Source organism: Spea bombifrons, chromosome 4, assembly GCF_027358695.1.
Source record: "Spea bombifrons isolate aSpeBom1 chromosome 4, aSpeBom1.2.pri, whole genome shotgun sequence".
Taxonomy (NCBI): Eukaryota; Metazoa; Chordata; class Amphibia; order Anura; family Pelobatidae; genus Spea; species Spea bombifrons.
This window is the reverse complement of record NC_071090.1, coordinates 46,809,040-46,822,658: the sequence shown is the minus strand read 5'-3', so window position 1 is coordinate 46,822,658 and position 13,619 is coordinate 46,809,040. Positions and strand designations below refer to the sequence as shown.

General features: G+C 35.9%; 1 protein-coding gene across 2 annotated transcripts in view; it reads left to right on the top strand.

Annotated features, from left to right (window-relative positions):
- Positions 1-13,149, top strand: part of PTPRB (protein tyrosine phosphatase receptor type B) — a 47,192-nt gene extending 34,043 nt beyond the window's left edge. For both annotated transcript variants that reach the window (XM_053462401.1, XM_053462402.1), the window contains 17 exons: positions 155-436; positions 599-877; positions 1,266-1,415; positions 1,789-2,032; positions 4,092-4,198; positions 4,632-4,737; positions 5,235-5,312; positions 5,400-5,417; positions 5,517-5,598; positions 5,702-5,792; positions 6,595-6,671; positions 6,939-7,073; positions 7,900-8,022; positions 8,815-8,978; positions 9,508-9,643; positions 10,788-10,908; positions 10,994-13,149. In XM_053462401.1, coding sequence (XP_053318376.1) covers positions 155-436; positions 599-877; positions 1,266-1,415; positions 1,789-2,032; positions 4,092-4,198; positions 4,632-4,737; positions 5,235-5,312; positions 5,400-5,417; positions 5,517-5,598; positions 5,702-5,792; positions 6,595-6,671; positions 6,939-7,073; positions 7,900-8,022; positions 8,815-8,978; positions 9,508-9,643; positions 10,788-10,908; positions 10,994-11,016 — 2,216 coding nt within the window. In that variant the 3' untranslated portion in view covers positions 11,017-13,149. The remainder of the gene's footprint in view (positions 1-154; positions 437-598; positions 878-1,265; positions 1,416-1,788; positions 2,033-4,091; positions 4,199-4,631; positions 4,738-5,234; positions 5,313-5,399; positions 5,418-5,516; positions 5,599-5,701; positions 5,793-6,594; positions 6,672-6,938; positions 7,074-7,899; positions 8,023-8,814; positions 8,979-9,507; positions 9,644-10,787; positions 10,909-10,993) is intronic.
- The last annotated feature ends 470 nt before the right edge of the window (positions 13,150-13,619 follow it).

Below are 13,619 nucleotides of genomic sequence, written 5' to 3'. Positions count from 1 at the left end.
ACTTTATATATATATATATATATATATATATAAAGTGTAAATACTACTCTTCTCCTTCCATGATATTTCTTAATAATTGTTAATATTGAAAACAAAAATATATGCATCCATTAATCTTTTAATCCTTTGGTTCTCTCTTCTTTATTATTAATAGCTCCAAAACCTCCCAACTCAGTTTCATTTGCTGACATCAAGAACACTTCTGTGTCAATTACTTGGTTGGGGCCTCCAGACTGGACAGACTATGATGACTTTGAACTTCAGTGGACTCCTAAAGACCAATTGGTGGTGTTTAACCCTTATAGCATTGGCAAGTCCAAGGGAAGAATCATTACCGGTCTTCGGCCAGGGCGCCTTTACACATTTAGTGTTAGAAGTGTCAGCGGTAACATCAAGAAGTCTTTGAGTGCACCTATCTTCGGGACTGTGAGAACAAGTAAGGCACATTAATAATTAGAAAAAATCATTTTGTACTTGCATATACACTCTTTATGTATGTTATGTTATTTGTATTATGATTTTATTTTTGAGTTTATTTTGGCAAATATAAACCATATTTAGCATAAAGCATTGTGATTTCTTTTTCATTCCCCATTAGAACCTGACAGGATACATCACCTCCATTGCCGTCCCCAGAATTCTACCGCCATCTCCTGTGCATGGACTCCCCCAGACTCTGACTTTGATGGATACAGTATCGAGTGCAAGAAAAATGGCACAAATGACGTGGAATTCTCTAAAAGGATTGAAAAAGACAAATCCATGCTCACTATAATGACTCTTGTACCTCACAAACAATATGTGGTGTCCATTAAAGTTCATTCTGCAGACATGACCAGCGAAGTGGTGGAAGACAGCACCATAACCATGATAGATAGTGAGTACTGATTATTTTGCCATGTCGTGAAATATTGATTTGTTCTGTTTCTGCTGTTGTTGTCTTCAATCACGTGCTGCGCATAATATTTTTTTTTTACAAAGAGCCCAAAATACAAAATATTAAGTATAACAAAAATTCTCAGATTATCAAAAAGTGTTCATCACACGTTGTCAGGATAGTATTTCTTTACCATTTTAGACTTCTGATTATGTCAATCAATCAAATATGATTCAAAGGGTAAAATCATAAACTTGAAAATAAGTGAAGGGAAAATTGATGTGTTTCAATTTATGGGATTTTTTCATGAGATAACTATGGATATTATATACTACTTTTTGGGTGTCTATTTATCTCTCTAACATACAACTTGATCATTGTTTTTCAGGGCCTCCTAGACCTTCTCTGCATTTCAGAGTGAATAAAAAAGATGTATTCATTAGTAAATCAACAATCCACTTCAGTTTTAATTGTAGCTGGTTCAGTGACACCTATGGAGCCATTAAATACTTTACCGTGATTGTTTCAGAAGCAGATGGTACGTTTTCAAAAAAATGAAATTTTTTTTCTTTCTTTGAACTTAATATTATTTTTTCCCACAAATGGGGTTACACACGTAACAACCACAGTAAGAAAACTATTTGCATTCCAATGATCAGCAATGATTTATTTTTTTTTGTAAAAAAAAACCTCCACATTTACTTAAAAAAAGGCTAGTCATGGGCTTCCACAGAATTTTTTTGTGGAGGGGCAAAATATTAGCCTTGTCCAAGGGGTGAGGCATATAAAGGTAGTGTCTCCCCCCTCCTGCTGATGCTCTATGAGGCTAAACTTATCAGGAATAGAATCTAATTCCTAAACTGCTGTTATACTTGCTCTGATTGACCTTATAACATTTTTTCTATTCATAGGCGATGAAGATAGGCACCCAGAAATAAGCCATCCTTTGCCATCTTATACCGATTATAAAACAAATAGTTCTATCAAAACTTACCAGACCAACTACTTTGCAAGCAGATGTGCTGAAAACCCTGACTTCAGTATCCAGAGTTTCAAAATTAAATTGGGAGGTGAAATGGAGACTTTGGGAGGAAAGTGTGACCAAAACCAAAATACATTTTGTGATGGACCTTTGAAGCCTAGGACATCCTACAGGTTAGAATTACAGTAGCTGTTTGGCACCCATATATTATAAGATTACAGCTTTTTGTTAAATTTACTTTTGATTATGAAGCAATGAATTTGTTATTTCTCCATGACAACCCAAAGTTACAGATGAATTAGATAAAATCTACTTTTGGATACCAACACTACTATACTTTATAGTAGCTGAATAACCATACATTTCCAAAAGTATGGATAAGGCAATGCTTGAGTAATAGGAGAGAGAAGGTTGTGGTTAATGGTGTATATTCAGATGAAGGCCCTATTACTAATGGGGTTCCTCAAGGATCAGTATTGGGATTCATACTTTTTATATTTTTCATTAGTTAATAATGGTAAGATTTGTCTTTTTGCAGATGATACAAGGGTCTACAATAGGGTACACATTTCCAATGGAGCAATCCAAATGGCACATGATTTAAGTGAATTAGGAGAACAGTTATGAGTTTGGTAGCTGAAGTTTACTGTTTATAAATGTGAAATAAGGCATTTGGGACATGAAAATCCAAAGGCTGAGAAGGGTCAGAAGAGAGGGATTTAGGAGTAATTATTGTTGATGACTTAAGCAGGTAAGCAGACAATGCAATAAGGCATAGGAGAAAGCAAGTAGGATACTGGGTTGTATAGCTAGTAGCTTCTTCAGGAGTAGGGAGAGAGCAGTGGTTCACTTTACAGACTCTGGTCAGACCTCACCTAGAGTATCGTGTACAGTTCTGAAGACTCCATCTCCAAATGGACATTGACATTTTAAAGAGAGTTCAAAGTAGGGCTACTAAATGATGAATGGTTTGCTAACTACAAATTAGTAGGAAAACTAAGGAATCTTAGAGGAGAGCGTTAATTGTGATAAAAAGATGTAAGTACGTAAAGGGATTTTTTAAAGTACAGGACATGGGCATCTGCAGAATGTTTGTCTGGGGTACATAATTGTAATTGCATCATGCTGCACCCCTTTTTGACCATATCATGAAGGCATAGTCATTATCACATACACCACAGGCATAAAAAGGGTTGAGAAGCCTGATATAAGGATCAAGCTGCCATTATTTTATCTGAGTGTTGCAATGTCTAATGTTTTTTATGTTAATACTATTGAACGCACCGCATTATTCATAGTGATCGAGGAACTACAACTGAATTATAAGAAAAAGAAAACATGCAGAATGTAAAACCACAGCACCCGCTATAAACCCACAGCACACAATATAAACTCACGGCACATGATATAAACTCACGGCACCAGAGAAATATCCAGAACATTCACCATAACTCCACAGCACCAGCTGTAACCCCACGGCACCAGATACAACACCATAGCGCAACAGATTGCACCCACATTTCCTAGATCTATTGCATTTCTCCCTCCACCTCTACCATCCCTCTTTTATGACTTTTCTTCCTCTATGTCTGCAATCTTTCACCCTATATGCCTTGTATTCTTCAATGCCTGCCAACCCACCTTTATGTATTCTATCCCTCCGTGTCTGTCATCTCTTTCTTTTTAACCCACCTTTTTCCTCTTGTCTTTTAATCCTCCATGCCTGGCATCTATTTCTGCCTTCATATTCTTCTATGCCTGCTGCCCCTACCTTTATTCTATCTTTTATTGTTTTCTGCAGAGAGAAATTGATAGATGATAGATTAAGAGATGATCTGCTTTTGCCAGAAAGAGTCTTATCCCGTGCACATTTCTAAACATCACAAACACACATTGTACATCTCTCCAAGCTGTGGCGCTAACTGTAAAATAATATGTGATTATTTTTTTGTGGGTCAGTGCAAACACTGATACGCCTGTGTGTAAAGGAAAAAGCAAGTCTTTGTAGATAATGAATAACAAAAATGGCACCTGGTGTGTAATGAAGTTGATTCATAAACCACTGGACAGTTTTAGTTTATACATAAATAACGTTCTACACAAATTACTAAGTGAGGGAGTCATCCTGAACCTCTCTGAGAATGGTGAGATTTATAAACTTCATAAATGTGTTGAGACTTTTATGATAATTTTCAGTATTCCTTCATAAATAGCAGTTCTTTCACATTTCAGAATTAGCATCAGAGCTTTTACTCAACTCTTTTCTGAAGATATGCGGGAGTTCCCAGAACCCTTGTATACGGAAACGTACTTCTCTTTGCCAATCACTACAGAAGCAGGTGAGAATCGATTTCATATACTCACTTCCACACGAAAGCATTCAAAGAAGACAATTTTACAGAATAATATATGCTTTACTTAATAAGCATCATTATATCCACTGCATGAACATCGTGATGAGTTTTATTAATTGGCAAAGACAGCTGTAAGATAAACTCAAGAAAAAGGCTTTGCACAGCATGTCACCCACACACCATGTGCTTTCAAGCATTAAAATAATCCCAGAGTAGCTTTAATACCAGACCCTGATATATATATATATATGAAATTAATATTTTTACAATAATATAGTTTTATCATAATAAATTATATTCAATAATAATTATATTTCAATTACAGGTATATATTTTACATATAGCACCTATATGTTGTAAAGAGCAATCCGTTAACATCTTTTCTTGAAAAACCCCAAAATTCTTTTTTTTTTTCCAGAACCTTTGGTCGGAGTTATAGAAGGTGTCAGTGCTGGCTTATTCCTGGTTGTTATGCTTATTGGGGTCACTTTATTACTTATCTGCCGACAGAAATTCAGAAGAGTGTAAGTACACATATAACACCGCTAACTTTCTACAAATCATGCATATAAAGTATCAATCTTTGTTTCTATAGAAAGCATTTAGAGTACCATTCTTAATAATAGAAAGATTCTGTGCAAGAATATGATTTAACAATTTCTCCAAAATACTTGAACTCCATTTTCTAACAAATTAGGTAACCTATTTTACTGATTTGTTATAGCTGTTTAATCCCAAACAGACAACAAAAATTAATTTGCTCTAACATATCAGCAAGTAATCCCTTTAAAACGAGCCAAGAACAATTCTGTGCTGATGATGTACAGAGCTTTCAAACTCTCTCTAGGGTTTGAATAATAAGAAACATGCAACCACCAAGCAAAGTAAAGTGGATTTACAATAAGCATATTAACAAGCTATTCTTTTCTCTGATTTACAGAAAATAATGCTGAGTAAATGCTTCTTTACATTTGAAAATGATTATTTCAGTGAGGTACAATAAATCCTCTTTAAATTACAGGAACAATCAGGATGCAATGAGTGCCCGACTAAGGGGAGAAAGGTCATCGTCGGTACATCTAAGTGTTGGACATAAAGGGTAAGAGATATCTTACCTTATTTCCACACAATGAAAAAGGCCCAAACATTACAGAAATATTCATTTGTTTTATTATTTTCCTTACAGGAACAGAAAAACATCCAGGTAAGGCAAGCTTAAAATGTAAAAAGGAAATATATATATTTATTTATCGATATATAGCAGATTGGATTGTAATCATGTTTTTTTATAATGATATTGTAGCCCAATCAAGACAAACCAATTTGAAGTGCACTTCACGAAGCTTCAAGCAGACTCTAACTACTTGCTGTCTGAAGAATATGAGGTGAGATTCCCCTTAAGCCACAAAAAGGGTTAATGCTTGAGTTTGGTGGCAACCCAACTGATGTGTGAGAGCAAATGCACTGAGCTTGCATTGTGTCTTTCAGGATCTTAAAGATGTTGGAAGGAACCAGTCTTTTGATACAGCACTTTTACCAGAGAACAGAGGGAAAAATCGATACAACAACATATTACCTTGTGAGTTCTTTTGTTTTAAAGTAATATAGATCATTGTGCTATTCTTTCTTTGTTTCGATTACATACATACATATGATTCTTGGTGGCAGCTTTTTATTCTTCTTTAAAGCAGCATTTACTGATATTTCCAACATTGCCAAATGCTGAGCAAATGTTTCCTTACTAGTAATAGTTAAACAGTTTTTTTTTCCAGTAAATCCAAGAGTCTAAAATCCCAATTACTACTACAGTGTCATATACAGGAAACTAAATGGGGCATTTATACAAGATTATACAGAAATAAGAAACAAATAAGCTATACTTATAATATACAGTTTATTTATATGTTTTTAAGCTTTTTCATATGCAAAACTGCACTTGGACAGACATTTAAGCAATCACAAATGGATTATGCCTTTAATAATAAAAATGATGTGTGTGATTTAAAACTTTACAATATGTTTACGTACTTGCATAAATGACAAAGATATAAATAAACAACTGCTGTTTAGGATTGTCTCAGTGCAAAACATATGTAGAGGTTTCCATCCTTGCAGACTTGTAAGTATTATAACTGATCATGCATTGCATTGGTCTGTGCTACACTGAAATATTCATTTATATTCTGTACATATAAGCTTCAGAAAGTGACACTGTAGTCCTGTAAATCGATGTGAATTCATCCCCTATTAATGCTGTAAACATATAACATATTTCAAGCTATTTTATGTTAACAAGCAATCCGAATATCATTAACATGGTCTATATCTGTGATTATGAATGTGTTTGCTCTGGTAATAGTTACATTCTTTTGTTTCTGCAGATGATTCGACACGAGTGAAACTTTCCAATGTGGATGATGACCCCTGCTCGGATTACATCAATGCAAGCTATACACCGGTATACGCCAGTTCAATTTCTGTAGAATGTCTTATTTCATTGTTTTGCAGCAATACAAAAAGCTGAAGCTACTCATATGTGGTCAAAATGGTCATTTATTTTATAAATGTATATATATATAAACCCACTGGTATGAGATTTTTGTTTTTTAATCGTATTAACTGTTTTATTTCATTAACACTCAAAAAACACAAAGAGTTTCTTATGTTTACCTATATACTATACTATATACTATATATTTATTTATATTTCTAATTCTTTTTATAGGGTAACAGCTTCCGTAGGGAATATATTGCCACGCAAGGCCCGCTTCCTGGTACCAAAGATGACTTTTGGAAAATGGCGTGGGAGCAAAATGTTCACAACATTGTGATGGTGACACAGTGTGTAGAGAAAGGAAGGGTAAGTGACACCTATTGCAAAGAGCTTTAAAGATAGATTTCAAACACAGGGCCTTTAAACACCTCATCAGAAAGCCTAAATGAAGGGAATGATCTGGGTAAAGTATTACAGTACAGCGATAAGACAAAACAACAGGACTGGAGGACGAGGCTGTAATCCCGAAGACAGTGACGGTCCAAAAGTCAGGAACTAGATATCCAGAATACGAGAAAGGACAATGAGTGAGGAGCTAAAAAAAATGCAGAACAGAGTGAAATGAGGTATTATAATGGATAGATGTTATATAATATATTATTAAAATGCAAATATATCACTGGGACAATTAAAACAAAGTAGTTTTATTGTGTATTTTTATAAACATAGTCACTCAAGAGTGATTTACTGGTTCAAAGCACTTGGGATGCTGTGATATTTGCATATTTTTGTGTCCAAATCGTTCAAAATAAAATGTTCCCCAAACCTCAAAATATACTGTTTTTTTACTGTGTAATTTGTTTTTTTAATGTTTGTAAGATATGTGATTTTAAATGTCAGCATAACCTTTAAAATGCCTTTCCGTGTGTTATGCTGCAAAATAAATGGGATTTAAACATTAGTCTCTAAGTCCATTCCTGCCGTTCACCTCTTTTGTTCTGGGCTGTAGTAATACTCAGGGTGCATATATTAATGTGTGCCGGATCGGAAATTCAGAGAGCAAAACGATTTTTAGAACTTCAATCCCAAGTGATTAGATGATGTTTTCTATGTTGTAGAAAAAAACATTCTATTAATTTACACATTGTCAGTCATTTCCTAAACTGGCTAAACTGGTTTTGTTGTCATGCAGGTAAAATGTGACCACTACTGGCCCTTTGACCAAGATTCGCTGTATTATGGGGACCTCATCGTCCAGATGCTGTCTGAGTCTGTGCTTCCTGAATGGACGATAAGGGAATTCAGAATTTGCACAGTAAGATATTCTCTCTTGTACTGAGGTTAAATGTCGTGAACGTTTCCGCAGCTACCGGACCTCATTTATCATGTGCTGTAAATCGATGTAAAAGTTTACAATATATAATTCTGACTCTGCAAAACTTTTGGGTCATTTATCACCGGGATTTGTGCCCTTTTCTATATGTAAAGGGACTGTCACAGGTTTCAATACCGATCCTTGTTTGTCTGCTACATTAACATGAAATTCATCAGCAATACAGCAAACATGCATATAAAACAATTCAGTTAACATAACAGTGCAGATAAAAGTTATTCTGATAACCTAGTTTGCTTGCAGCTTTTCAGACATTCTGTAGAGTACTGTTCTGTATGCATGGTATATATTATTAACTTTCTAAATACAAAGGATCCTAGAATTAACTTAACATGTAACATTCATAAACAGATACAACAAAGGATCTGGGATACGTTTACGAACACTGCCCCGCCACTCCTTACCACATACCAACCAACGTTTCAAATGGACCCCTTTGTTTTAGGGGGTGTAGTAAGAGATGTGGCTGGGGGGCTTTACCAAGACTTCTTATGTGTCTTTGTGACCTGTGGGTTTTTGTTGAATCATGACGTGTTGCAATGTCATGTGTTGTTGTTCATCTGAGGTTGTTTTTACAGAATCAGCCACGTAGAAGAAGAAGAAGAAGAATGTACTTATTTAAACATTTTTATTTATGAACATAGGTTGTCAATGCTGCATGATTACAATGCTTACCTCAATTCAGTTTCATCTCATTTAACTTTTGTTTTATAGGAAGATCAATTGGATTCTGCCCGGGTAGTCCGTCATTTCCATTACACAGTGTGGCCCGACCATGGTGTTCCAGAAACCACTCAATCTTTGATCCAGTTTGTTAGAACTGTCAGAGATTACATTAACAGATCCCCAGGAGCTGGCCCTACTGTGGTACACTGCAGGTACAACCCGATATACAATATCTAATATGTACCTTATTTAAAATAGCATTCTAGTTGAACCTGCTGCTTGATTTCATTTACGTTAAGTGTTCATGCCTCAGTTTATCCTATTTTACTTTCTCATGCCCCATCCATTGAACAAGCTCTCTCGCTATGTATCTCCTTCTACCCACAGCCTTCATTATACCCACACCCATCCTGTGTCTTTATTTCATATCAATTACCCTGTACTCTGATATTGTTATGTCTCTCCTGCAGACCGTATGCTTTGCTTTGATTAGCAAGGGGACCCAATTGTTTTGACTGATAAAAAGTATAGTCTTTTCTGTCATGTTGCTGTCAGATGCATAATATTTTGGGATATTTTTTCCGTAGTGACAGATTAATGACACTTACATTCCAAAATACAATTCCTGGTTGATGTATAACTTGCAAAAGCTGTAACATAAAAAAATAAAGTAGACATAAATAAAACTTCAAAACTGGAGGGCAGAAATTGAAGTTGCCTGTCTTATGGGTTTATTTATAGTGCTGGTGTTGGCCGAACAGGCACATTTATTGCATTGGACAGAATCTTGCAACAGATGGACACAAAAGACTCAGTTGACATTTATGGAGCAGTGTATGATCTCCGACTTCACCGGGTTCACATGGTGCAAACAGAGGTAAGAGAGGTTAATATTCAGGTTCACTATTGTTCTAGTAGCCACTGTGAAAGTGATAGAAAATGTGTATTTTATATATATATATATACGGATCAGCCATAACATGACCACTGACAGGTGAAGGGAGTAACACTGATAATCTTGTTATCATGGCATCTGTCAGTGAGTTGGATATATTAGGCAGCAAGTGAACATTTCGCCCTCAAGGTTGATGTGTTAGAAGCAGAAAAAATGGGCAAGTTTAAGGATCTGAGCAACTTTGACAAGGGCCAAATTGTGATGGCTAGACAACATCAGAGCATCTCCAAAACTGCAGCTCTTGTGGAGGGTTCCAAGTCTGCAATGGTCAGTACCAATCAAAAGTGATCCAAGGAAAAGTAGTGAACCATGGGGAGCGAAGGCTAGCCGTGTGGTCAAATCCAACAGATGAGCTACTGTAGCTCAAATTGCTGAAAAAGTTAATGCTGGTTCTGATAGAAAGGTGACAGAACACACAGTGCATCGCAACTTGTTGCATATTGGACTGCATAGCCACAGACCAGACAGGGTGTCCATGCTGACCCCTGTCCACTGCCGAATGCACCTACAATGGGCAGGTGAACATAAGAACTGGACCAGAGAGCAATGGAAGAAGGTGGCCTGGTCTGATAAATCACGTTTACTTTTATATCACGTGGATGGCCAGGTGCATGTGGGTCACTCACCTGGAGAACACATGGCACCAGGATACATCCATTAAGGCCCCATCTCGCAATTTACCAGACTCAAAGAATCTGCTGCTAACATGAAGGGGGACCTTCACAATAAGTCCAATAGTCCAACACTCAGCCTCTATTAATACAAAATTCTGTTTCTAAGTCAAAGTCTGGTTGCCTTCCATTCTAGTTTGGAATGGACGAAGGTATCACCAAGCTCATTAGTGTGCCCCTTAGCAGAAGCAACTGTACTTAATAACAATTAGTATGCTTAATTAGTGTAAATAAACAACTGTCAATAGGTCATCCTTGTCCCTATCCACATCCCCTTAAAAGCATTGCCCTCTGTTGTGAGAACAGTGTATTATGTTAGCAATTTTAATACATGACCATTTATGCTGAATTATTAAGGCACGTAAAACTGTTTTTTTTTATTTCTTTCTCTGCAGTGTCAGTATCTTTACTTGCACCAGTGTGTCAGAGATGTCTTGAGAGCAAGAAAGCTGCGCAATGAGCAGGATAATCCCTTGTTTCCTATATATGAGAATGTGAATCCAGAGTATCACAGAGGTAAGGGCAAAGCCAACCCAATTAAACTTACATCCCTCGGTATGCTCATGCACTTTACAAACGCCATGTCTTTTTATTTTTACAGATAACATGTACTCCAGACACTAGAAATTTCATGGATACCATCTGCTCCAACCAGGTGCTGCCTGCATACCCCTGCACAGTAGATAGGTGCCAGGCATCTTGTATGTTTCCAGTAATTTATTAGTCTGGTCATTCTGTTAGGTATATGTAATATATATGTACATTTAATTCTCCAAATGTATATAAATATATTTTGTTTCTAAAATGTTAACAAACGTCTTGAGAATGGTTTCTCTGCTCCATCGTTAAATACACCAAGACTGGACAATCATTTTAAACCCTGCTGGCAATCAAAGGGTGTGAAACTTTCCTTAAATGAAAAACATTGTGTGTGTGTCCAAGTGAAGATAAAAAGATAAAGAGAATGACTCAAACCATTTGTTTGGATATACTGAAATTTCAGTGATTAAGTGCCCAGTCTCAATGGCAAGGGAAAATTGCATTTTTAAAAGGATTTTTTTCTATTTAGACAGCACTGGCAGGAATTAATTTTCAGTGAAATATGAGGAAGTCTGTCTCGTAAAGAATCATACACTGAGCTTTATCCCCAGCGATTCCAACAGAAATCGGTTTAATGCATAAGCAGAAGACAGAACTCACTTTCACATTGTAATTTGTAATTGTAGCTTATTCTCTGAAAGCATTAATACAACTTACTAGAACATTTCCATTGAGTCTTAGTAACTAAACCTAAATGGTGTATATGTTAACCTTTTGAGTGCCTGAAGGGGATGCGCTGCATGTCTTCCCACTGGCATTCATATTCCTAAAGCTTGGAACATAATGGATTTGCAATGCGGATTGTATTTACAAAAATGAAAACTGGTCATATATATATATATATGACACAAGCTACTTTTGCCAGCAACGAGGTGTAGAACCACACCTGACAGCACACTAATAGAAAATGTTAACTTTTTTTCTAGTAGTATTGCAGAAAATTAACATCTGAAGTAATCTGTTTACTAGAGCAAAGAATTTAACAGCAGATGAGTATCCATCTAGTCTGCCCATAAAGTATCTGGAGAACGCACTTATGACTTTCACAGCACTTGGCAAAGGGGACCCCCCCAAAAAAATGTTTACCTCAAATAACTTACTAGAGATCGCATTTGATTTTATGTCAAATTAAATAAGCAGCCATTTTGGATTTCCAAAAAGATAATATACTGGCATGCATATGCAAAAAATGAATCTGGAAGATAAATCATAAAACTGTATGACACTATATTAAACAACAAAGTGAATGGACACGCGCTTTAAAAAGCTGCATTAATTCTACTGGTAGTAGATGTTTTATCCTTAAAAGGAGAACATCTGTCATTCAAAAATGAATCTGATTCGTTAAAAAAAAATCCAAATGTCTTCCTTTTTTTATTGCATCAATAAATGGTCCTTGATAACTGACCCTTGTTTTGTTCAAGGTAAATTATGTACAATATAAGCTATTTGGAACTGTGTAACATGGGAGATATGTTGTGTGGTGCTGGCACGTATTATTTCACACTGGTATCTGCTGGATAAGCTCGCTGTTTATACGGGTTCCGGTTGGTGGCAGCAAATTAGCTGACACGCTGGGCCATTACCACTGTTTTAAGTACATTGAGTACAATTATTGTTTTTTTTTTTTTTAAAGTCACAGAATGGTGTGTTCTCACAACAAAGATTAAAGCAATGTTTTTTTAATGTATGATAAAGCTCTTGCCTTAAAGTAGAAGTTTGCACAGACTGTTACTTCATTGACAAAATAGCACTGTGGCATTCCAGCTAATATCACGCTTTAATAAGCTATGTATATTATTATAAGAAGCTGTTTTCATCTATAATATCTATTGCTAAAAAAAACCTTATTTACAGATAAATACTAAAGTTATTTTTGTATAAAACTATACCGTGACAAATATGTGATAGATATTGCCGCCATTGTGGTGGGAATTTATTTTGTATCTATATACATTGTTTTTTCATGTATAAGAAATATATATCAAGCTTGAAATGATTGCTATGCAAGTTACTTTAATGTGGTGCAGACCTGTCTGCTATGTTATATTGTTATGTAAATTGCGGATTTATATATTTAAAAGCCAAATTGGTATTCCATGTCTGCTCTGTCCAGCCAAATGTCCATTAAAGGGACAAAAAAGGGTTTCTTGTTAATCACCAGTGTGACGGCAATGGTCATTTCCTTTTAACATTATATGAGGCGACCCTAAACAAATTTCTAGATTGTAGCTGTTATACTGGTGTGCAGGGATATTCATAAAATATATATTGCTTGGGATCTGTAACAGCTGAAAGTTGGAAGCATTAACCCCTTAATGACAAAGCCTGTTCATGTACGGGCTCAAAATGCATTTTTTTCAATGGGTTTAGGGACCGGCCATTGTCAACACGCCCAAGCAGCAAGATGCTACATCTGAATAGAGGGTCTCTGAAGCCTTAAAGACATACATGCCTCTACATCTCACCCTATAAATATTGGTTCCCTAAAGGTATCATAAACATATTTTCACTATTTTCCTTGGACCAATAAGTTGGTATCGATTCTTGTGTTTCTACCAAGATACGTAAACCAACAATACACTTGCCTACATTACCACAGCAGGCATTGGGCATGACTCAGTAGG